At 47.2% G+C, this 20,296-nt stretch overlaps 10 protein-coding genes across 10 annotated transcripts; 3 read left to right on the forward strand and 7 right to left on the reverse strand.

The window, feature by feature from the left end:
- Window positions 1–689: 689 nt before the first annotated feature.
- BABINDRAFT_180027 (uncharacterized protein) lies at window positions 690–2,273 on the forward strand (the record flags this gene model as incomplete). The annotated part of the gene is made up of 1 exon (XM_019131113.1): window positions 690–2,273. One exon carries the CDS (start codon window positions 690–692, stop codon window positions 2,271–2,273), a length of 1,584 nt encoding a protein of 527 aa, XP_018986123.1.
- A 24-nt stretch (window positions 2,274–2,297) lies between these two features.
- BABINDRAFT_161006 (uncharacterized protein) lies at window positions 2,298–3,217 on the reverse strand. Its single transcript, XM_019128590.1, has one exon. It carries the CDS (start codon window positions 3,123–3,125, stop codon window positions 2,454–2,456), a length of 672 nt encoding a protein of 223 aa, XP_018986124.1. The 5' UTR covers window positions 3,126–3,217; the 3' UTR covers window positions 2,298–2,453.
- A 470-nt stretch (window positions 3,218–3,687) lies between these two features.
- Window positions 3,688–4,693, reverse strand: BABINDRAFT_180028 (uncharacterized protein; the record flags this gene model as incomplete). Its single annotated transcript, XM_019131114.1, has 2 exons — window positions 3,688–4,331; window positions 4,356–4,693. The coding sequence occupies 2 exons, from the start codon at window positions 4,691–4,693 to the stop codon at window positions 3,782–3,784; spliced, it is 888 nt and encodes a 295-aa protein (XP_018986125.1). The 3' UTR covers window positions 3,688–3,781.
- Window positions 4,694–4,858: 165 nt separating this feature from the next.
- BABINDRAFT_161008 (uncharacterized protein) lies at window positions 4,859–5,191 on the reverse strand. Its single transcript, XM_019128591.1, has one exon. The coding sequence runs from the start codon at window positions 5,174–5,176 to the stop codon at window positions 5,021–5,023; it is 156 nt and encodes a 51-aa protein (XP_018986126.1). The 5' UTR covers window positions 5,177–5,191; the 3' UTR covers window positions 4,859–5,020.
- A 919-nt stretch (window positions 5,192–6,110) lies between these two features.
- On the forward strand, window positions 6,111–7,177 carry SDH2 (succinate dehydrogenase iron-sulfur protein subunit). The gene has a single exon (XM_019128592.1). The coding sequence runs from the start codon at window positions 6,130–6,132 to the stop codon at window positions 6,916–6,918; it is 789 nt and encodes a 262-aa protein (XP_018986127.1). The 5' UTR covers window positions 6,111–6,129; the 3' UTR covers window positions 6,919–7,177.
- Window positions 7,178–8,423: 1,246 nt separating this feature from the next.
- Window positions 8,424–12,842, reverse strand: BABINDRAFT_166381 (aminophospholipid-translocating P4-type ATPase; the record flags this gene model as incomplete). The annotated part of the gene is made up of 1 exon (XM_019130426.1): window positions 8,424–12,842. One exon carries the CDS (start codon window positions 12,840–12,842, stop codon window positions 8,424–8,426), a length of 4,419 nt encoding a protein of 1,472 aa, XP_018986128.1.
- A 965-nt stretch (window positions 12,843–13,807) lies between these two features.
- Window positions 13,808–15,460, reverse strand: BABINDRAFT_34730 (M20 family metallopeptidase; the record flags this gene model as incomplete). Its single annotated transcript, XM_019131687.1, has 1 exon — window positions 13,808–15,460. One exon carries the CDS (start codon window positions 15,458–15,460, stop codon window positions 13,808–13,810), a length of 1,653 nt encoding a protein of 550 aa, XP_018986129.1.
- A 558-nt stretch (window positions 15,461–16,018) lies between these two features.
- Window positions 16,019–16,693, forward strand: BABINDRAFT_7487 (uncharacterized protein; the record flags this gene model as incomplete). Its single annotated transcript, XM_019132634.1, has 1 exon — window positions 16,019–16,693. The coding sequence occupies one exon, from the start codon at window positions 16,019–16,021 to the stop codon at window positions 16,691–16,693; it is 675 nt and encodes a 224-aa protein (XP_018986130.1).
- Window positions 16,694–17,092: 399 nt separating this feature from the next.
- RPP1B (ribosomal protein P1 beta) lies at window positions 17,093–17,822 on the reverse strand (the record flags this gene model as incomplete). Its single annotated transcript, XM_019131693.1, has 2 exons — window positions 17,093–17,293; window positions 17,709–17,822. 2 exons carry the CDS (start codon window positions 17,820–17,822, stop codon window positions 17,093–17,095), a joined length of 315 nt encoding a protein of 104 aa, XP_018986131.1.
- A 1,120-nt stretch (window positions 17,823–18,942) lies between these two features.
- On the reverse strand, window positions 18,943–20,132 carry MAM33 (Mam33p). Its single transcript, XM_019128593.1, has one exon. It carries the CDS (start codon window positions 19,947–19,949, stop codon window positions 19,185–19,187), a length of 765 nt encoding a protein of 254 aa, XP_018986132.1. The 5' UTR covers window positions 19,950–20,132; the 3' UTR covers window positions 18,943–19,184.
- Window positions 20,133–20,296: the final 164 nt, after the last annotated feature.

A 20,296-nucleotide genomic window follows, 5' to 3' on the forward strand; every position in this document is an offset into this window, starting at 1 on the left:
CGCGTATCCAACGTGAGCTTTCTTAGTCTCATCATCTGTTAACTCTTTGCACATATGTGCATGTACGTAAGCCACACTTTCGCGCTTATTTCTGTGAGAAATTTTAGGGTTCCAAAATGATCCTGTGCCGTTTTGGTCACTCCCACCCCCTGGTAGCTGACGCCGCGTAAAGGTGCCGAGTTTACGGATAGGAGGGAAAAAAACGTTGTGACAAGCGATCGACTACCAGAATATTTTTTCCCTAAAAGATAAAGCGAACAAAAATTTAGGGTTTCACTGATTTTTCTTGTCGGTATCTCAGAAAAAGAAATCAACAGAACATGTTTCACTGTATGGGGGTGACCAGTAGGCACATACGCATTAGGCTAGCACGTAGAACTCGCTCGACAAGGAAGATATATAAACGTCAAGCATCCCCACGTTCTAATTATTGATTTAGGGTCTACTTACACTATCGGGCCAATCTCCTATCTATATCCATCTTCCTTTCTCTTTACAGATCTGGTTATCGTAAAGTCTGAAAGCTCTCCATTCTACATTTTCCGCACTTCATCCAACTCAAACATTCTACAATGAAAAGTGGTGACAAGGATAGTTTATACTCCGTCGCCTCCGCTGCGGCTAGACCCTTTGCTGGCGAGAAGGGTAGCCACAACTTATCTGCCACTTCCTCGGTCAGAGGGGTTGTCATGGGCGATAGTGAGAACGGTGAAATCCGCAGAGGTTTGAAGTCTCGTCACGTCCAATTAATCGCTCTTGGTGGGTGTATCGGTACTGGTCTTTTCGTTGGGTCCGGTTCGGCCTTGTCTCAAACCGGCCCAGCTGCCTTGCTTTTGGGCTACGCTATCATGTCCTGTGTCATCTACTTTGTCATGAACATTTTGGGTGAAATGGGTACCTGGTTACCGATCCCGGGTGCGGGTTCCCAGCATTTCATCGGTGCCTACTTGGATCCTTCTCTCGGTGTGGCCGCTGGCTGGAACTATTGGTACTCCTATGCTGTCCTTGTAATGGCTGAAGTCTCTGCTGCTGGTTTGGTTGTCCAATACTGGACTGACAAGGTTCACATCGCTGTTTGGATCACTATTTTCTTGGCTGTCATCATCGCATTGAACTTTGTTGCCGTTGAATATTACGGTGAATCTGAGTTTTGGTTCGCTTCCTTGAAAATTATCTGTATCTTGGGCTTGCTTGTTACCGGTGTGGTGATCTTCTTTGGCGGAGCTCCCACGCATGACCGTATTGGATTCAGATACTGGAAGAACCCGGGTCCATTTGTCGAGCACTTAACTACCGGTGCTGCCGGCAGATTCTGTGCCGTATGGACCTCCTTGGTCAAGGCTGGTTACGCCTTCATTTTCTCCCCTGAATTGGTCACGACCGCTGCCGGTGAAACTGAGGCTCCGAGAAGAAATATTCCAAAGGGTGTGAGAAGATTCATTTACCGTATTGTCTTCTTGTACATTTCCTCGGTTGTTGTCATTGGTTGTATCGTGCCCTCTAACGACCCTCATTTGTTGTCTGCCATTGACGCTGGTGCTTCGACTGCTGCTGCTTCTCCGTTTGTTATTGGGATTCAGAACGCTGGTATTCCAGTTTTGAACCATATCGTTAACGGTGTCATTTTGACCTCTGCCTGGTCTTCCGGTAACTCGTTCATGTATGCCGGTTCTAGATCCTTGTACTCCATGGCTCGTGATGGCTATGCTCCACAGCTCTTTTCCAAGTGTAACAAGTTTGGTGTTCCGTACTACGCCGTTGGGGCCACCTCGGTCTTCTCCCTTTTGGCCTACTTGAATGTGTCCTCAAGTGGTGCTGAAGCTTTCGGTTGGTTTTCCAACATCTCCACCATTTCTGGGTTCATTGCTTGGATTTTCGCCGCTGCTGCCCACACGAGATGGAGACGTGCAATCACCTTCCAAGGTTTGGATGATCGTGTTCCGTTCAGAACCCCATTGCAGCCGTACGGTTCCTGGTTCTTGATCGTCTTCATGTCCATCTTGACCTTGACTAACGGGTACGCAGTGTTCATCGGTGGTAACTTCAACGCTGGTGACTTTGTCGCGTCGTACATCTCTATTCCGGTTTTCTTTGGCATTTACGCTGCTCACAAGACTTACCTCTACTTCAAAACTGGTTACACTAGATTCTTGATCCCAATCGCTGAGTTGGACTTGACTACTGGCTTAGACGATGTTGAAGCTGAGGAAGCGGCCACTCCAGAGAGAATTCCCAACAATATCTGGGAGAAGTTCTGGTACTGGTTGGCTTAGACTCTTTAATTTCACTTTTATTTCGCATTACATTTTCCTTTTAACGTTGTTATAATAAAACTAGTTATTCCATTATTCATGCTTGACGAAGAATATGTATAGTCCAAGCTACCTACGTGGGCCAGGTTGCTACGAACATTACTTTTGTACTAATCCGCAGAGCATTAGCTATAACTTATGCTAGTTTTGAGTCATCATATTTTCTTGGAGGGCAGTCACCCCCGCGAGTTTTTCAAGGTCCCATTCCAAGTTCAACCCCACGACTCTCCCGTAGATCTGGAGGAACCAGACCATGAATCTGACACCACGGTGACACGCATGTTTCACTGCTACTCCATCTTCACAGATTTCGTACGTCGCTTTCACATTACAGGGATGGATAAAAAAGTAGTTCTCGCTGTGCAATAGGTGATGCGGTTTTATCGAGATGTTCTCTAACACAAACTGATCGTCTTCTGTCACTCCCCTATGAACGACATGTTCAAAGAGATAGGAGGCATCGAAGTTTAAGGAGAAGCTAGACATACATGGTGAGTCAACTTCCAGTCTATCAAACTCATCGGGATTTGAAAACTCACCCAAATCGTCGTCTTCTTCCGTGGTGTACAGGAACACCTGAAACCCTATCACAGGGCACAGATAGTTGAGATCATAGCTCACCACTAGTTTTAGGAAGCATTCTGGGTGTCCATCCACAAATGTCTTTTCTGGGTAGAACCGTATGACTAGATACTCGGCGTTGGTGTACTTGCTTTTGGTCTGGAGTTTCTGGAGCGAAAGTACTTGGAGCGAGGGGCGGATAAGGTTGATAATGGTCGGAAGAGACTCATGGAATTCCTCTCTAGTGATCATACCAACTGTGTATCAAGATATGCGGCATTTGAGCATTCCCTTTGGTGGGTCCTCTATCTCTGTGCTTAGCTAGGGTAGATTTACAATTGAGTGAGTCAACCTTCTTTCTGTTTACAAACTAAGCAACCATGTGTGGACAGGTTTATATACCGGATTCCACTCGGCGCACACCAGGCTCTCCCTTTGCAAGATGTCAGACCAAACTGTGGCTGTAAATCAGCAAAAGGAAGATCGTAAAAAGAAGTTTAAAGCTTATATCAAAGGAGATAAAGGAAATAAAGCACAAGCCTACTTTATGTCCTAGACCGACAGCCTATCATTTAGAATCTGTCTCAATAGTAGTATCGGGAAGCCATCCCGAGCTATAAGATAGGTACAGTATCCCATTCCGAACCTAAGATAAGATAGGTACGCTATCCCGGGTCAAAGATTAGATCCGCGTATCTCAAACCAAGCATAATCACGCCATCACAAGTCAAGGATCTAGGCTTTTAAGGCTATCAATTCATACTTCGAACAGGTTAGAGTTCGAGAAGCTGCCTTTAAGGCTGTACGTAATATAGCGTGTGTATACCAGTATTGTTTGGTAGAGGTTAACTGTATCAAAGAGAGAACAGATTTAATATATACAGGAATTCTCAGCTCAGGTAAATCGCTTAAGACCTCTGACCGAAGACAAAGGCCTGCAACTGATAATATATGAAGATAACACCGGCACCGCAGATACCTATCAAGATGTTAATACTACAGCCCTTGAATAAAGACTTGACACCTTCAATGGCAACAATCTTCTTGAAACAGTCGAAAGCACCAGCGTATTTGACGGCTTGACCGGAGGTCATCATCATTCTTCTTCTAATGGTGTCCAACGGGTAAGAAGCAGTAGAGGCGGTTGTGGTGACAGTCCAACCCAACAAGAAAGAGGCCAAGAAAGAACCTTCCAATGGACCAACCAAGACAACAGGCTTCAAGGAATCGTACAAACCGAGGTAAAGACCTCTGTAGACAATGATCCCGATAACAGATGGACCGAAACCTCTATAAAAACCAGCGATACCGTCGGACGTAAAGATCTGCTTGTAGACATCCAACAACCCGTTGAACTGACGAGCACCACCGTCCCTAGACTTGACATCGGTAGCCAATCTGGTTCTGGCGAAATCCAAAGAGTAGACGAAAGCCAAAGAAGTGGCACCAGCAAGACCACTGGAAGCCAAGTTACCGGCGAACTATGGCCAGTAACCCTCAGACTTCTTGAAACCGAACATAGCCTTAAACTTATCCATGAAAGCGAAATTCAAAGCTAGAATTGCGAAGCAACGGATCACGGTGGCGGTGTTACCTCTCCAGAAAGAGCCGAACCCTTCCTCAGCAGAGGTTCTTTTGAAACACTCGATAATACCGTCGTACTTTCTAGATAAACGACCCTGCTTGATCATTTCATTCTGGTTTTGAATCAACAACCTGACTCTTTCAATTGGGGCACCAGCGGTCTTAGAGACAGCGGCGGAAACACCGCCAATGAAGAAATCGATAATGAACTTGGTAATACCGTCGGTAGTAGACATCTTTAAATTTTATGGATATGCAAACTTGCTATACTCATGTCAGAGAGCCGGTTCTGATAACCGCCACCAAACACTCCTAATAGCTACACGCAGTCTCTCCCGCAACCTCGGAGATGGCTTTCCTAACTGCAGGGTTTTAAATTTAGGCGTGTGGCGTAGTTGGTGGCGCGTTTGCTTAGCATGTGAAAGGTCTCGGGCCTGACTCCTTACTCGGTCATTTTCTTTTAAAGCTCATCTACATGGCTCTCTAGACTGCAAAATTATATATCGGCTCAATTTTATCTTTTTATTATCCTACCACAGTCGGTAACTAGCTCAAACTAAGGCTTACGCCGTATTCTGCACCACGTTAGCGTAACGTTCATTCTTGAACCTGTTAAGGATATCAACAGATGTCGAAACATTTTCGGAGTGAGGTAGTAACAGCGCGATGACATGGAATAATAACCACATTGGTCTAACAAAAATGGGTTGTTGACCCATATAGTTTCAAAGCACACCATCCCCTCTGTTCCATACGATCCAAGACATCTCTAGTCATAATTGCCCATCGTACAATTTCCCCGAAATTCCCGGGGAATGTACGTACATCCCGGGGCTAGTACACGTACGTATTTACCCGTTATAAACGATTCCGTGCGCACCGCGCAGAACCAACACCCTATACAATCAACGGGTTGTGTTGTCCCTGAGTGTTTTTGCCTTCTTCAACGAATTCAGGCTTGTAAAAGTCGTGCTCGCGTACGACGTATCTCGGAGAATAATATCCTCACGGTATTTAGCGCCCGTGCCCACGCCGCATACGCTTCGTAGCTCAACATACTCGTGTTACAAGTCGCAGGTCGGCCTTCTCCGTCCCAGGGCGTACTAGTAATAAAGATTCTAATCTGGATCAGAAGCTACTCTGTGTTTAAAAAGCGCTTATCGTCCTACCTTTTATCGTATCCACATTTATGAATCGTTCTCTTTGCATCATGCCCAGTTTTTACCGGTAAAGTCGATTATTACTCCAGATCACACTGGTCAGAACTCTACAAAGCCAGCAACTTGTATAAAATCGGACCCCCATACTCACGGCAATATGGCTTCGACCCCGGACCCTGAATGCTCCCCGGGTTTTTTTCGCACCCGCCCTTTTCCCCGAGCGTACGCTTCGAGCAGCATGTAGTTTAGTCACGTGCCTCTGCACGTGCGACCCCGGCCGAAACACGGTCGAGTTTTCAGCCAATGGGAAAAAAGTTGATTACAGATATCCTGCGCATAGTGTTCTTGGGGAAAAGGAAAATTTACTACTGGCTAAATATTTACTATGGGAAAAGCGAGCCCCGGCGCAGGCAGTAAACGGTGGCCGCCGAGCTTTAGAAATATATCAGCGCAACCACATACTCTTTCCGCGATACTCTCTCTCCCGTCCCGCAACTTAACAGAACCACACAATGTTCAGATCTACCTTGACCCAGCTCACTAAGATTGCTGCCCCACACCGTTTCTTGGCCACCACTGCCGAATTGGCCCCAAGAGTCAAAACCTTTAAGATCTACAGATGGAACCCGGACACTCCGGAAAAGAAGCCAGAACTTCAGACCTACGAGATCAACTTAAACGAATGCGGCCCTATGGTCTTAGATGCCCTTTTGAAGATCAAGAACGAACAGGATTCTACCTTGACCTTGAGAAGATCCTGTAGAGAGGGTATCTGTGGCTCTTGTGCCATGAACATCGGTGGTAAGAACACCTTGGCCTGTTTGTGCCGTATCGATACCAACACCTCCAAGGAGTTGAAGATCTACCCATTGCCACACATGTTCGTTGTCAGAGACTTGGTTCCAGATTTGACCCACTTTTACAAGCAGTACAAATCCATCCAGCCATACTTGCAGAGAGACACCGTCCCAGAAGACGGCACTGAAAACTTGCAATCCGTTGCCGACCGTAAGAAGTTGGATGGTTTGTACGAGTGTATCTTGTGTGCCTGTTGCTCCACCTCCTGTCCATCTTACTGGTGGAACCAGCAGCAGTACTTGGGGCCAGCCGTCTTGATGCAAGCCTACAGATGGTTGATTGACTCCAGAGATCAGGCCACCGCTGTCAGAAAGGAGATGTTGCAAAATTCCATGTCCTTGTACAGATGTCACACCATTATGAACTGTTCCAAGACCTGCCCAAAGGGTTTGAATCCAGGTAAGGCCATTGCCGAAATCAAGAAGTCCTTGGCTTTCGACTAAACCACACATATCGAGAAACATCCCGGCGACAGATAAACAACCAGGAAATTAATTATGCACCCCACTGGACCGTCTCCCGGAGTGGAAGGTTCGTCCATCGGTCAATTAGCATCTGTGTCTATTCTGGATATGATTCGTCTCATCCCCTTCCATTCCGTTCTATTCTCTCTTTTTGTCGCGTGTGCATGCGCCCACTTATTTATTATCCAATATTCTCTTATGGCTCTCTTTTTGCTCTTCCTGTCTAGTAATTCATCCCTTCTTCTTGACTTCTAAGAAATAAAAAAAGAAAAGTCTCATTCAACGAAATAGCTGTAGAGTTTGTAGCGCAGTCTAAATTAGTGCCTAGCCGTTGCGATAAATACATAACGTCATGTAACTTATGCACGTATGGTGAGATTATACTTGATCCGGTTGCTCCTTCCCAGAAAATAGTTTAAGGAAATATTAGATTGAGTATACTAAGCGTTATCTTTGAGGGGTTGGTCCTGTTAGCTAAGGTGTAACGTGGGTGTGAATGAAATTATTTAATCTCTAACCAAGAAATTTGAAAACTTAAACTTTTAAATGAGGTCTACGATAATGTGGGGATAGTTTAGCCGTGCTTATCATGAGTCCGAGGTCTACCATTTTAGCATCATATGAGACTTTATACACGTTCTATTACACGGCGATTCGCTATTAGAGGCTATTTCCTTAATTTGAAGCATTCTACGTAAGGGAGGTCAACGAAGCTCTGGGAATGTCTACATAATTGGCACTATGCCACCAGCTCCTTTTGACAAACAGTCTTACCAATAGTTAAGTCATTGGTAATTGTGTTTGGTTTTGGCGATTTTCCGGTCCAATTATCTACCCGTTTGTTATTGGGTGCATACATTTAAATATAGTGTAGCTCCCCCCCTCGTGAGAATGGCTAAACAATCGTACGATGGAGTGCTAAGAGCTGTATGGCCTATAATAGATCAAGGCAATACTTGGGTTCCGACCTCCCAGCCCTGATTACTTTTCAGGGGGTAAGTGGGACGTTTTACCCGTTGTGTGGGGAGGAACTATCGAATATATCATCTCCAGAAGTTATCCCCTTTCCCCTTTGATTATCGTATACTCCCATGGTCCCCGCAATCCGATTATTTACTAGCGTCGTAAATGCATTTTCAAAACGTTCGAGTTACTGAGACCTCCATATATATGGTTTCTCATTAGCTCTAGATATCGTGATTTAGGTACTTTTATCTCAAGCTTCAGCTCATTCAAGATGCAACCATCAACCCAGACATCAATCCTTGCAGTAATGAAACATTTCACCGAATACCCATTGATTTCACTAATTACCAACCAAAGGTATTCCCGGCATAAACCTCACTAATTTCATGGAGCAATGCGTCTATGACATAGGCAAATCTCTGAAGCAAATACTTATAATACAAGCCATATCCCGATCTTGGATACTGACACAGCGAAACATATCTAGATAACCCTCCAATGGCATAATATCACCAACGCTATACTCCCCTAATGGCTTCCTCTTCCAGTTGTAAATTTTGGAACCGCTGCTCAATAATCGCATCCACATTCTCCACTTCTTCTACCTCTCCCTTAAACCGCAACTTCTTGCGCATAACCCCCAACGTGCTATCACTGCGGATGCGAAACGCCTTTCCGCTGGGCAACACGTTGTAGTCATCCGAGTCATGGCCCAGTTGGCTAAGCGGCGGAAGTTCCAGCGTACCAGCTCTCTTCCGCGAATACGCATCTTCGCCGACCACCAACATTTTCTTTCCAAATATGCGTGCGTGCAACTTGCCGCTGAGCGGTTGGTCCTGAGGCCAGGTCCAGCCCTGCTTCATCTCCTCGAACGCGTTTTCCTCAAAAAACTTACGCGATTCATAGTCTTTTTCCAACACCTGGAAGATCTCCACACGGGTGGGGCTCACGGCGAACTTGGCTGCCTTGAGCAATACATCTACCAAGACGGACACCACCACTAGCACAAGCAATGCGGCCCACCAAGTGTAATCGCGACCAAACTCCTCAATGAGCCCATACGCGACGTAGAAAATCGGCGACTCTTTTGTCTTGTAAAGCCCCGCAATGATCAAGTTCCAGAGGAACCATCCACCAATGGCGATGATAAGCGAGCCGAACGCGTAGACCGTACGGTTATGCATTTCAAGCAACTGGCACTTGACATTGATCACAATCACCAAAGTTGTAAAGGTAAGCACACCCGTGGGGAAGGTGGAGTTGTCTCGCAACGCCCCAAAGCCCCAGATCTCATAGCTCACGAATGTTAGAAGCAAGCTCTGGCTGGCCGCCACGAGCATCCACATGACAAAGGCCCGGAGGTTGAAAATTTCCGAGAGTCGCCCAGTTTTGTACAACTCTGGAACTGCAAGCAACGTAGCAGGCTTCAAGTCTTTTTCAAACATTCCCACACAAATCACACAGAGGGATGTGAAGAGAGTGTTAAACATGGAAAGAGACCAGCTCTCGTACATCGACGACCCAGTATACATTGTGTACCGCTGGTACACCCCCTGAGAAAGGTAGAATAATAATTCCTTGTAGAATGTGAGCAAGACGAACTTGGATGTCCGGACGTAGTTGTAGCGCCCATGAACAAGCAAGAGCTTGAGCAAGAAGCGGAACTGCGCAACCGCATAGTCCGCGCTACGCGCGGCCTGAAGTCCCTCTTTTCCGGTAATCCCCACACCGATGTCCGCGCTCTGGATCATCGCAATATCGTTTGCACCATCGCCGACCGCAAGCGTCACGCTTTCGGGCTTCAACGTTCGTACCGCAGACACCATGTGCGCCTTCTGCGCGGGCGACGCGCGGCACACAACTGCCGCATCGGTCTTACAACACAACTCCACAAGCAAGCTCATCGCAGGACAGTCGCGCTCGAGCTCCATGAGCGTGGTACCGTCAATCACCACCACACAATGAGCCATGCCCCCTATCGCGAGATCCGTCGCAGAAATCCGCTGGAGCAACTCATCCTTCCCAGCCGCAATGTCCAACACCACGACTGTGGAGTAGTCACGGATCAACTTGCATGCGTAACCGATATTGATGGCTGTCTCGCGCTTGTCCCCTGTGAGCATCCACATCTTGATTCCTGCACGGCGGAGCTTCTCGATTGCCGCGGCCACCCCGTGTTGGAGCTTATCTTCAATCGCGGACGCACCCACGAGCAGCATGTCACGCTCGAGCACGCTGCCAACCGCCGCGACCTGTGCTGCGCGTCCCGAAATAACCGTTTTTGCCGCCGCATACTTCGTTGCCCACGTCGCGTACTCACTCTCGTCGAGCCAGCGGTACGCATACAATAACGTACGTAAGCCCTCGGTGGAAAACTCTTCCACGTGCTCCAAAGTCTTTTCAATCACATATTCCTCGTTCGCAACAAGATTGTCAGGGGGGATATACGATTCCTCTGCCAAGTGGTATTTCTGCGCTTGTTGGATGTGAAGCGACCTGCGCGACTCCTGGATGATCTCCGCGAGTTCCTCGTCCTGCACTACGGGGCTGTCGATCGAGACGCGCACGGTGCTGTGACGCGCGAGCGAAAAGCTCTGACGGAGCGACGCAACGGAGGTACGCGGCTCCTGTGATGCCATCTTTCGCAACACCGCCTCTGCCTCTGCGTTCTTACGCGCGGTCGTGGTCTCCAACATGGTCTGGGAGATCCTTGCCGCCATTTCGTGTACCTTGAGGCGCTCCAAGATGACATTATCAGCGCCTTTACACACCAAGCATAGTCTTCCGTCAGGGAACTTTACCACCACAGACATGCGCTTGCGCGTAGAAGTAAAGTCGATCACATCCATTACCTCGTAACGGTCGAGTACGGGCGCAGCACTGGGGCCGTGAGGGTAGGTCTTGATCACAAGCTGGGTGTGCTGGCGCTCAAACACCACGAAGCCCATCTCCTTCGCTGCCATTACTAACGCAAGCTCATCGGGAGACGATGCCAGATAGGAGACTCCTTCTAGACCAGGTTTCGGCAAACACGTGTTGCAGAGAGCGAGCGAGAGGAGAAAAAGGGTTGCTTTCTGCGAAAAAAGGGATTCAGGGTGGGTCTGGAGGTGTCGGATCAACTCCCGAGAATCAGAGGGAGCAGTAAATGGATCTGTGTCAGAAGGTGCAAAGGGGTCGGAGGAGTTGTGTTCCCAGCTCCTGCCCCCTACACTGAACTTCTTGAATAACATGATGTTATCGGTTAACGTTCCGGTTTTATCACTAAAGATGTAGCTCACCTGCCCCAATTCCTCTAAAATCGTCGCAGTTTTAGATTCCGCAGGCGTGTTGCTCTCATAGTGGTACATGTCGAGGTCCCAGCACATCAACAATACCTGCATCACCTTGATAATCTCAGTCGTGACATAGAGCGAGAGCGGGATGAGCGTGTTGAACATGATGATATAGCCCATGAGGATCGCTGCGACACCTACATCTTCATTGTAGAGGTACCAGGTAGTGGCACGGTTCCGTGTGTAGTCCAAGCGCTGCGCCATGGTGAAGAAGGCCAGGAGGCACACCACCACGCACACCATAAAGAGAACGATGCGGTTGATGGCTTTTTGAAGCTTAGGAGCTTTAACGCGCGGGTTTTTGATGGAGTTCATGCGTATCTTGGTCTCTTCACCGGTGAAGACGACAATACCAGTGCAGGAGCGGGTGTTTCGGATGATCGATCCTCGATAGATAATGTTGTCGGGGCCCAAAGCATGGCTGAGAGCGCTAGATCCAGTGTCCTCCATCCCCAGAGAGCTTTTGCTGCCTTCGTAGGACTCCTGAGTATATTGAACGTCAAAGGATCCCAGCGCGTGCTGAGCGTATTCATAGGACTCCAGGCCCTTCAGAGTGATACAAAGGTCTGTATTTTCATTTCCCAGGGCCGTTCTGGCGCCGGGCTCTGTATTTTCGATTCCATCTCCTTGGCTTATGATAAAACTTCCTTCAAAGTTGTACAAATCAATGTTGGGATCTTCAGCGGTAATCTCGCCTCTGAGCATAGTAACGTGCTGCATCTGCGCTAACGCACGCGGCGGAAGACGCGCCTTGAGGTTCGTCTCACCGTCCAATGCCATGGTCTCAATATACGCCTGGGGCTCTAGATCACTGTACAGCTCCGCAGAAAGTAGTACGATATCCGCCGGGACCCATTCGTCTTCTCCCAACTGCACCACGTCGCCAACCTTGACATCCTTCCAGTATGTCATTGCGGTTGTGCCAAGTACGCGGCAGAGCCGCAAGTTCTCACGGCGGTCTAACTTGTGGCGTCTGAAGTCGTCCCACGCCTCGCGCCCCATGCTGATCGACACGAAAATAAGCAACGGAATGATCGTGGTGTACTGGCCTGTGGTCGACCACGTAGGGATCATCTGGAGGATTGCCACCACGAGGAAGTATGTGTTTGCGAGTTTCAGGAACTGCGCGTACAACTGCCGTGGCAAGAATGTGACGAGGGTGTATCGCGACGATGTGATGCTGTTGTTGACGTACGGGAGGCCCGTTCTTTCGTCTATGAGCTCAGTGCTACCTCCGAGCGGAATATGGCGCCCGTTGCGCGATGGGGGAATGCTGCTGATACCTTGAAGCTTGTTCTTGAGAGATAGGAAGAATCCGGGCTTCTGGTACACCGGTTTCAACACCTCTACGGAGCTGGAGTCGATGGTGAGGTTGTCCGTGGTCCGTGACGCCGGGCTATCTGTGTAAGTCTGAAGCTCTATTGGAGAGGACTCGTCCTCAGTATGAGGCTCAGGGCCTTCGGGGGGCTCCTGCGCCCTTTTGGCTGTGGATAGGAGTTGTTTGGTGAACATCTGCGAACGAAGCGACATCCCCCTGTGCCGTTTCCTCAGGTTGGAATCCTGGGTACCAGGCGTCCCAGGTTCCTGGGTCGAAGAACTGGGCATGGTAATATAATAGGTATTTCTTGAAGTTTTTTAACGGTGAGTGAAGCGCAATGTTGTCCGAAGTTGATTAGATATTCAAATTTACGATGGCATGCGGCGCGGAGGATCTAGCAGGACAGAAATGCTCCGACCGAAGCCCAACGGTAACTGAAAGTGATACGTTCGGGAGTTGACGAATTCCTATTTTAGAAAAACATTCATAGTAATATTATTGGTAGATATTCAGTTTATTTGGTTTAATTGTGGTATTTCTGGAAATTTTCTTTAATAAAACGTGGGCACTGAGGAGTGGATGCTAGAACTTAAAGTGTAGCTGCGTCCCGTATAGTGCTCACATTCAGGAATAAATGGGGCTAGCAAGTAAGAGAACCTTGAGAGGGGACTTGGAATGGTACTTTAATAGGTGACATCTAGCATGTTTCTAATTTCACAGTGATTTTATACTTAAACCGGTTCATATACTTGTGGATAGCAACAAATATTATCAATCAAAATTGCCCATTGCTAGTAATTTCGTCTAAAGGTGCTCCGTGGTATGTCTGTTATCCATGATAGAACTATATACGCATATATAAGACCCGTCAATGATTAATTACGTATATAAATTTGTTTGTTTGTTTGTTTTTGGTGTTTCAGAGTACGCATTACAGTACATATCGTAATTTAGCTTCCTTTTTCCCCAGGATATGAGTTTCTGATTAACGATTCCAGGTTTTACCCTGTAAGTGTTCAGATTCCGCACGAAATCAGTCTTTATATTTATCCTATTATTTCTTTTTTTTTCTTTACTAACTACTTATTATCACGCAAATCGCTGCTCTTGCTTTGCCTACCGAGGTCTAACAGCAAGCAATCTAAATTTAGGATGCTGGTACTCACAGACTTTAGAAAAAAATAAACATAATTCAACTATAAAGTCTCCTTTGGAAAAAAAAGAAACCAGTGTGTTCCCTAGCAGTATACGCTTAAGCAAGCGCATCCACCACCTGCAAGTATTCGAAATAGAACGCAATGATCTGTAAATGCGACTCAAAGGGGATGTGTTCATCTACTGAGTGCGCCTTTGTCTGTAATGTATGGGCGATTCCCGGGCGGTAGCGATACACGTGTTCAGTCAAGGCCCAATACCATCTGGTGTCCGTGTTACCTGTGGAAATCCCCGGAGCTACTACTATAGGGTTCTCAGCGCCGTACTTTTCAGGGTACGCCACTTCTTCATAAACATGTCTTATCACCCCGGCAAGGTTCAGCCAGTGCTCGTCGTTGATAGGAGTCACCGGTGCCACTTCTAAGGGGTCGTCATACAAGATCTCAAACCTTCCGCTGGCAGTGTCGTTACGAAGCTGCCTGGCCTGGGTTATATCATAAACCCCAAGGTCGAACTTCGCAGCAACAGCAAGCAACTGGGTCAAATCCTTAGAAACAGTTTCATCCACTGTCGATTCGATAGCCACACGGTGGTTTACCACTAACGAAACGTGCTCAGGCAAGGCATTGGACTTGGCGCCTCCCTCGATAATGTCGATAGCCTGAGAGGTTTGAATAAGGTAACGTGTAAGCTTATCCTGTGATAAGTGTTCTCTCACCCTTCTATTCGCCCTACGGTCAGTTCCGGCATTCAAAATATCCCTTTTCAACCTCGGATTGATGCCTTTGGAATGGGTGGCAATACATTGGAACCCCCAATATATTGGATTCTTCGGCGTGAAGAATGACTCAAATTTTTTGCTCTCAAGCTCATACACAAGCTCCGACATGATACCAATTGAGGTGTGATCTGGAGGAACGGATGAATGGCCTCCGGGAGTGGTTAGGTCAATGTTGATATTCACCGAACCTTTTTCGCTAGTCCCTGGCAAAGCTAAAGTAAGACCTTCTTGTTCAATAAGAGAGATTCCTCCTTCGTCTATGATAGCGTAGAAGGAATCTGGGCCGTACCGTTCGGTCAAAAGGTCAGCGATACTTGAAGCACCTCTTCTCCCACCAACCTCCTCATCGAAGCCAAACCCAAGCACAATACTGCGCTGGGGAGTAAAGTCGATTTTAATCAATTCCTCTATAGACTCTAGGATCCCGAGTAAAAGGTTCTTGCAATCAGCAGAACCTCTGCCCCATAAAAACTCTCCGTCATACACACCATCAAACGGTGGATGGGTCCAATCCTTGAGTGTCGCTTCTTGGATAGGAACCACATCCTGGTGGGCCATAAGCAATAGAGGCTTCTTATCAGAGGTACCTTGCCAGGTGTACACCAAGCCCCAAGAGTGCACCTTTTCCACCTTCAAATGGGCATACACCAGGGGGAAAGTATTCTCAAGGTAGTCGTGGAAAGGCTGGAACTTTTCAGCCCAGTACTTCGGGTTGTCCTCCACAGAAGGGCTAGTATCGAAGGTGGTGGTTTCAAATTGAATCGCACCTGAAAGCTTAGCGGCAGATTGCTCTCTGAAGACCAGCGAGCGCATAATTTTATCAAGAATAGTAGAGTGGACAGTTTCTGGGCGGACATAGTCATAGATGGGACATGTGCTATCGCTGCTGCGAGTAAGGTCAGTGATGGCATCAGTAACGAAGGCATTGGTAACCCACCAGCCTACGCAAAACGACGCTAGTAAGGCCATGGCAAGGGCATATTTGGGCTTTGCAAAATATCCGGGTTTGGTTCCCGTGTCTAATGAGACCATGTTGCAGGTTGTTTGTGCTCAAAGAATTGAAGTTCGGGCAGAAAGGACGAAGCGCGACCGGGGTATATTCAATCACAAGTTTGGAGTGAATAAACGCTTTGTTTGGTAGATAACCAATTCACTATTGCTCTTTTATGTAAGCCAGTATATATACCAATTAGAATGCGGATATCACGTTTATATAGTCAATGCTAACTTCTGGTCCTAATCTCTGTTGTGCTATTTTTTTGTTTCGAAGGATGAAAGGGGTAAAAGAGGAGTATCCTGTATATTTACATCCCCACCTAACTTTAAGATAAGCTCGTATGGGGTCGTGCGTGGAATCTTGACATCTGGCCTGTAAATTTATAACATACTGCCTCGAAGTGACTGCAGGTCTAACCAGCTGGTCCTCTAAAGCTATATTGGCGTCCTGTTTCAAATTTAAAGCTACTTGGTCACCTCTAGCACAGTCTCCAACACATCCCGTCTTACACCTTGGATAGATAACCCCTCATGTCATCTACGTTCCCCCAAACCAGAGCGCAAGCGGTGGCTTTGGAACAGCAAACTGATACCGCCTTGTTATCCTATGCGTCTTTTGCTCAAAGCACCTCGTCTTCAGCCACCGCCGAAGAGTTGTCCCTCGAGAGACAGGTGGATACACTTTTACACAAACGTGATGAGATTATTGGGATCTTGACACGTACGCTCGAGTCCGATAAAACCTTGCCTGCTTCCAAGGTGAGCCAGCTAGCCAGACACAAGGAACTGCTCACAAACCACTGGCGTGACTTCGGGCGCATCAGGGGGTCCATACAGCAGGAACGTAACCGCATGAACCTCTTGTTCTCTGTGAGATCTGACATTGAGGCACACCAGAAGCGTACGGAATCCCACAACGATACCCATTTGGACGAAGACCAGTACATGATGGGCGAATCCCGGAGGGTCGGAGATGCCAACGGCGTTGCCGATAGATTGTTGGCGCAGGCATACGAGACGAGAGAAGAGTTGTGGAGACAGAGAGGCGTTCTCGGGTCTGCCTCCTCGAGATTGGGCGGTGTCATCAGTACTATTCCTGGTATTAATGTGGTGGTCAAGAAGATCAACACCAGGAGAAAAAGAGACGCTGCTATCTTGTCTGGGTTGATAACCTTGTGTATTCTCCTCTTGTGGTTTACCACGTAGACCACCTTCAAGCCGACAGCCATACCCAAAACGCTGAACCACCTCTCTTGGCCTAAATTGCATCCATATTTTAATAATTCACCCCAAAATTAAAGGCTAAGTATTATTGCCGTCCTCTGTATCAGCTTATCGAAAAACGAAACCCCCCAGTATACCAAATGTTAGGCTGGCGTGTCCTCGTCAGTGTTGTAAGTATAATAAATCCAACATGAAGTCCGTCTCCTGGACTTTAAGAATTTCCAGTGTTGCACAAGGGGAGGTATCTCAGAGACGAGGTATCGTGCGTGACCCTATATAACTACAAGAGAGCTTAACAAAAGAATAACCTGGGGCGGTATTTAAAGTTGATTTATAGTTTAGAAATTAATGGAGAGGAGACAAGGTTGCTTGTTTGATTGTTTAATCGAACAAACCGAACCCCATGTCGTCATCGGATTCTTCAGCAGCTTCTTCGGCAACCTCTTCAGCGGCAGCTTCGGTGGAAGCACCGGCAGCTGGGGCAGCACCGGCAGCTGGAGCAGCACCGGCAGCGGAGAAACCAGCCAAGATTTGCTTCAAGTCCTTACCTTCCAAAGACTTGGCGAACACGTCAGCCCAGATCTATAATGTTAGTAACGTACTCTATACAGTGGCAGTACAGAGAAGGGGAAACGTTTGCTTTTTAAAACGAGGATCAAGCCTGGGATGAGTAAACCACGGGGTGCAGCACACTAGAAGAATGGCTATCACAAGGGTGTATAGTTATCTATCAGAATAGCTCGAGTCCCCTGAGGAGCTTATGAGAGTGGTCTTGTTGTTTACAACCGGATGGCACCCCCTTGTCAATTTCTCCGTCCCCTTAATACACCCCGTAGTTTCAATATTCTTGGAGAGCCACTTCGTAATTACGGGCAGCGATTAAGCCTTTTGGAGGTTTGGTAGAGGGTGACGAATTGGACTCATATTCCCAAATTTGATATTTCGAGGTTTCTTTCTTGGCTCCCTTCTTCTGTTCTGGATTTCTTCAAATACATACGGAGTCAACGGAAGCACCGGCAGCCTTGGTGATAGCCAAAAGGTTTTCGGAGGTAATTTCGACTTGAGCGTCAGCCAAGATCAAGGCAGCGTAGGCAACGGAAGCTTCAGACATTTTGTATATGATATGTATGATATGTTATCAAAGACTTTGAAACGTACCAAAAATTCGCTTTTTTTACTTCTATTAACCGTTCTTTAGCAACAACATGGGTTTGGCAGCGCTACACGCCTACAGTAACAGGCACACGTTGGGAGTCCCATAGTGGGGAGGAAGGTCAGGTGGCCGAGGGGTGGCAGTACTACCGTGATACTAAGAGGGCGTGGAAAATTTTCCAGTATACAGGGCGAAAGATTATGGTGAGCGAACGACTTTTTGCCAATATATTCGAGGTGTCACCAAAGTTTTCCATTTTTGGAATTTTCCCAGGGATCGGCCCGCGAATCAGAGGTCAGTGTTTGGCGCGAGAGAGGCGAGCTACCTACAGGAAAAAGAGGTTCCCAATCAGGAAGCTAAAAAAGCAGTCACAGGGCATACAACATTGTACTAAAGTAATACTGAAGAGGGAACAAAACAGACTAAGACAAGCTGAAATATAGTATGGTCCAGTTCGCTTTAGTATTTATTCTTTGATGACTTCAAAATCTCAGAAAAGGATAGGCATAAAATGGGCAGAGCAACCGTCCGGGTTATTCGAAGCGAGGTACCCTTCAGCTCTTCAATACGCTCTTCCATGCATCAAGCTCCGTTTTGAGCTGATTTTTTCCACGTTTAAATAAAGGTAACCGTGCTGGAATAGTTTGTTGTGTTTCCATGTCTGAAACAATATAAACCATGCTCTTTAGTCTAGTAAAGCCCAGTTTGGGTTCTCTGCCCTCTCTTATATGGCGTACTTGGACCAGGCTGTCTATTAGTATAACGGCTCTCGCAACCACTACAGCCGCACGGCCCTGACGTAATGTTCCAACATTGATACTGGTCGTTTCTCAACTAGTGTCCAACATCAACACCAGATTTTAGGTAACGTGGAGCGAGTGTTACACAAATCATTCAATAAAATAAGTATTATATAATCTAAGTTATTGACTTCGGTCCCATCGAACAAAGGTTTCTCTCTATCTCTTGGTCTCGGGGGACGATTCTGATACATCCTTCGTAAACCTACGTCAAATTATAATAAGACAAAGTCAGTACGCCAGGTCCTTCGATTGCTCCGTTAAATATATTTCCGGTGGTTTATCTTCGGCTGTATAGTGGCATACTTTTGTATGCCACATAGTGGCGAGATTTGCCCGTGAACGCAGATATGCACTCTACATAATTATTATTCAAAAGATATATTCTTTACTTATACGCAGCCAAGAGTGCAGATGCCAGCGATATGGTACAATAGGAAAGGCCTCGGAAGGTTGGAGTATGTACAGTTTGCGGGTTAACCATTTCCTGTATGCGCACCCTTGGGTGACTTTGACAAGCTTAGAAGAATTTCTTCAAGTTCTTCAACCAGTTAACGTACATGACGTTTTCCTTGTACAAAGAGTACTCGGTAAGGAAAAGACCCAATTCCTGGTCGATTCTTCTGTCAACCAAGTAGTTTTCGATGGCTTCCTGCAAGTTTTCGTCCAAGGTGGCAAACTCTGGGCCTCTGTAAGAGAGCTTTCTCTTGTAGTCGGCTTCTAAGGAGTTGGACAAAGCGTCGGCGGAGTTTTCAAACTGGGCGGCAGAGTCGACAATGAAGGATTCACCTTCAGAGTCGTACAACATCTCAGCGTGGAAAGCGGTGTTGTCAGCCTTCTTGACGATAACAACGTTGACAGATGCCAATTCCGGACCTTCTTGTTCAAGTTCAGCACCTTCTTCGGCCGGGTCCTGGTCTGGGAATGGAGAGTTGGTGAAGTGGTCAACGTTGAAGAAAACATGGATGACTTCGTTGGCAGTTTCTCTAATCAACTCATGTTCGGTGGCGTCGCCCTTAGATTCGACGATCTTGACGTTAAAGTCAGAGATGTACTGCTGCAAATTTTCAGGCAAGGAGGACTCCAACTCAGCAACTTCCAACTCAATCTCAGCCTTCAAGTTGTCGGAGACAGATTGGAAAGCGGAGTTCTGCGGGCGGGCAGAGATGGAGAAGGCTCTGACAGCGGTGAACTTTGGCACAGCAACAGCGGATCTGGTGGCCACTCTAGCAAAAGAGGCCTTAGAGGCAGCGCGGAAGGCTTGAGAGATCAAACGGGAGGACATTGTGGATAGTTGGTAATAACTTGAGTAAAGGAAAAGCAGAGGTTTAGCGGCACCCTGCCTTGCTTTATATGACCCTCAATTTCCCAGGCGATAAAAAAAATCCTGCCTGTGCAGAGCACGCCCTTCCCTCTGTCATTAAGGTTCTTGCCTGCACCGAAGGAAATATTTTTCAATGCGATGAGACAGGGGAGTTCAGCGTCGTCGCGGCAACACGTGCAACAGAGAGATGCAGCTGCCGATCATACCAAAGATGGACGGGTCTGGGCTTGAAACAGGCACAAGCGTTCCAAATAAAGAATTCCCGAGAAGCCATGGCGTTAGCCTCGCCAGATCCTCATATCACGCTT

Source organism: Babjeviella inositovora (assembly GCF_001661335.1).
Source record: "Babjeviella inositovora NRRL Y-12698 unplaced genomic scaffold BABINscaffold_4, whole genome shotgun sequence".
In the NCBI taxonomy this organism is placed as follows: Eukaryota; Fungi; Ascomycota; class Pichiomycetes; order Serinales; genus Babjeviella; species Babjeviella inositovora.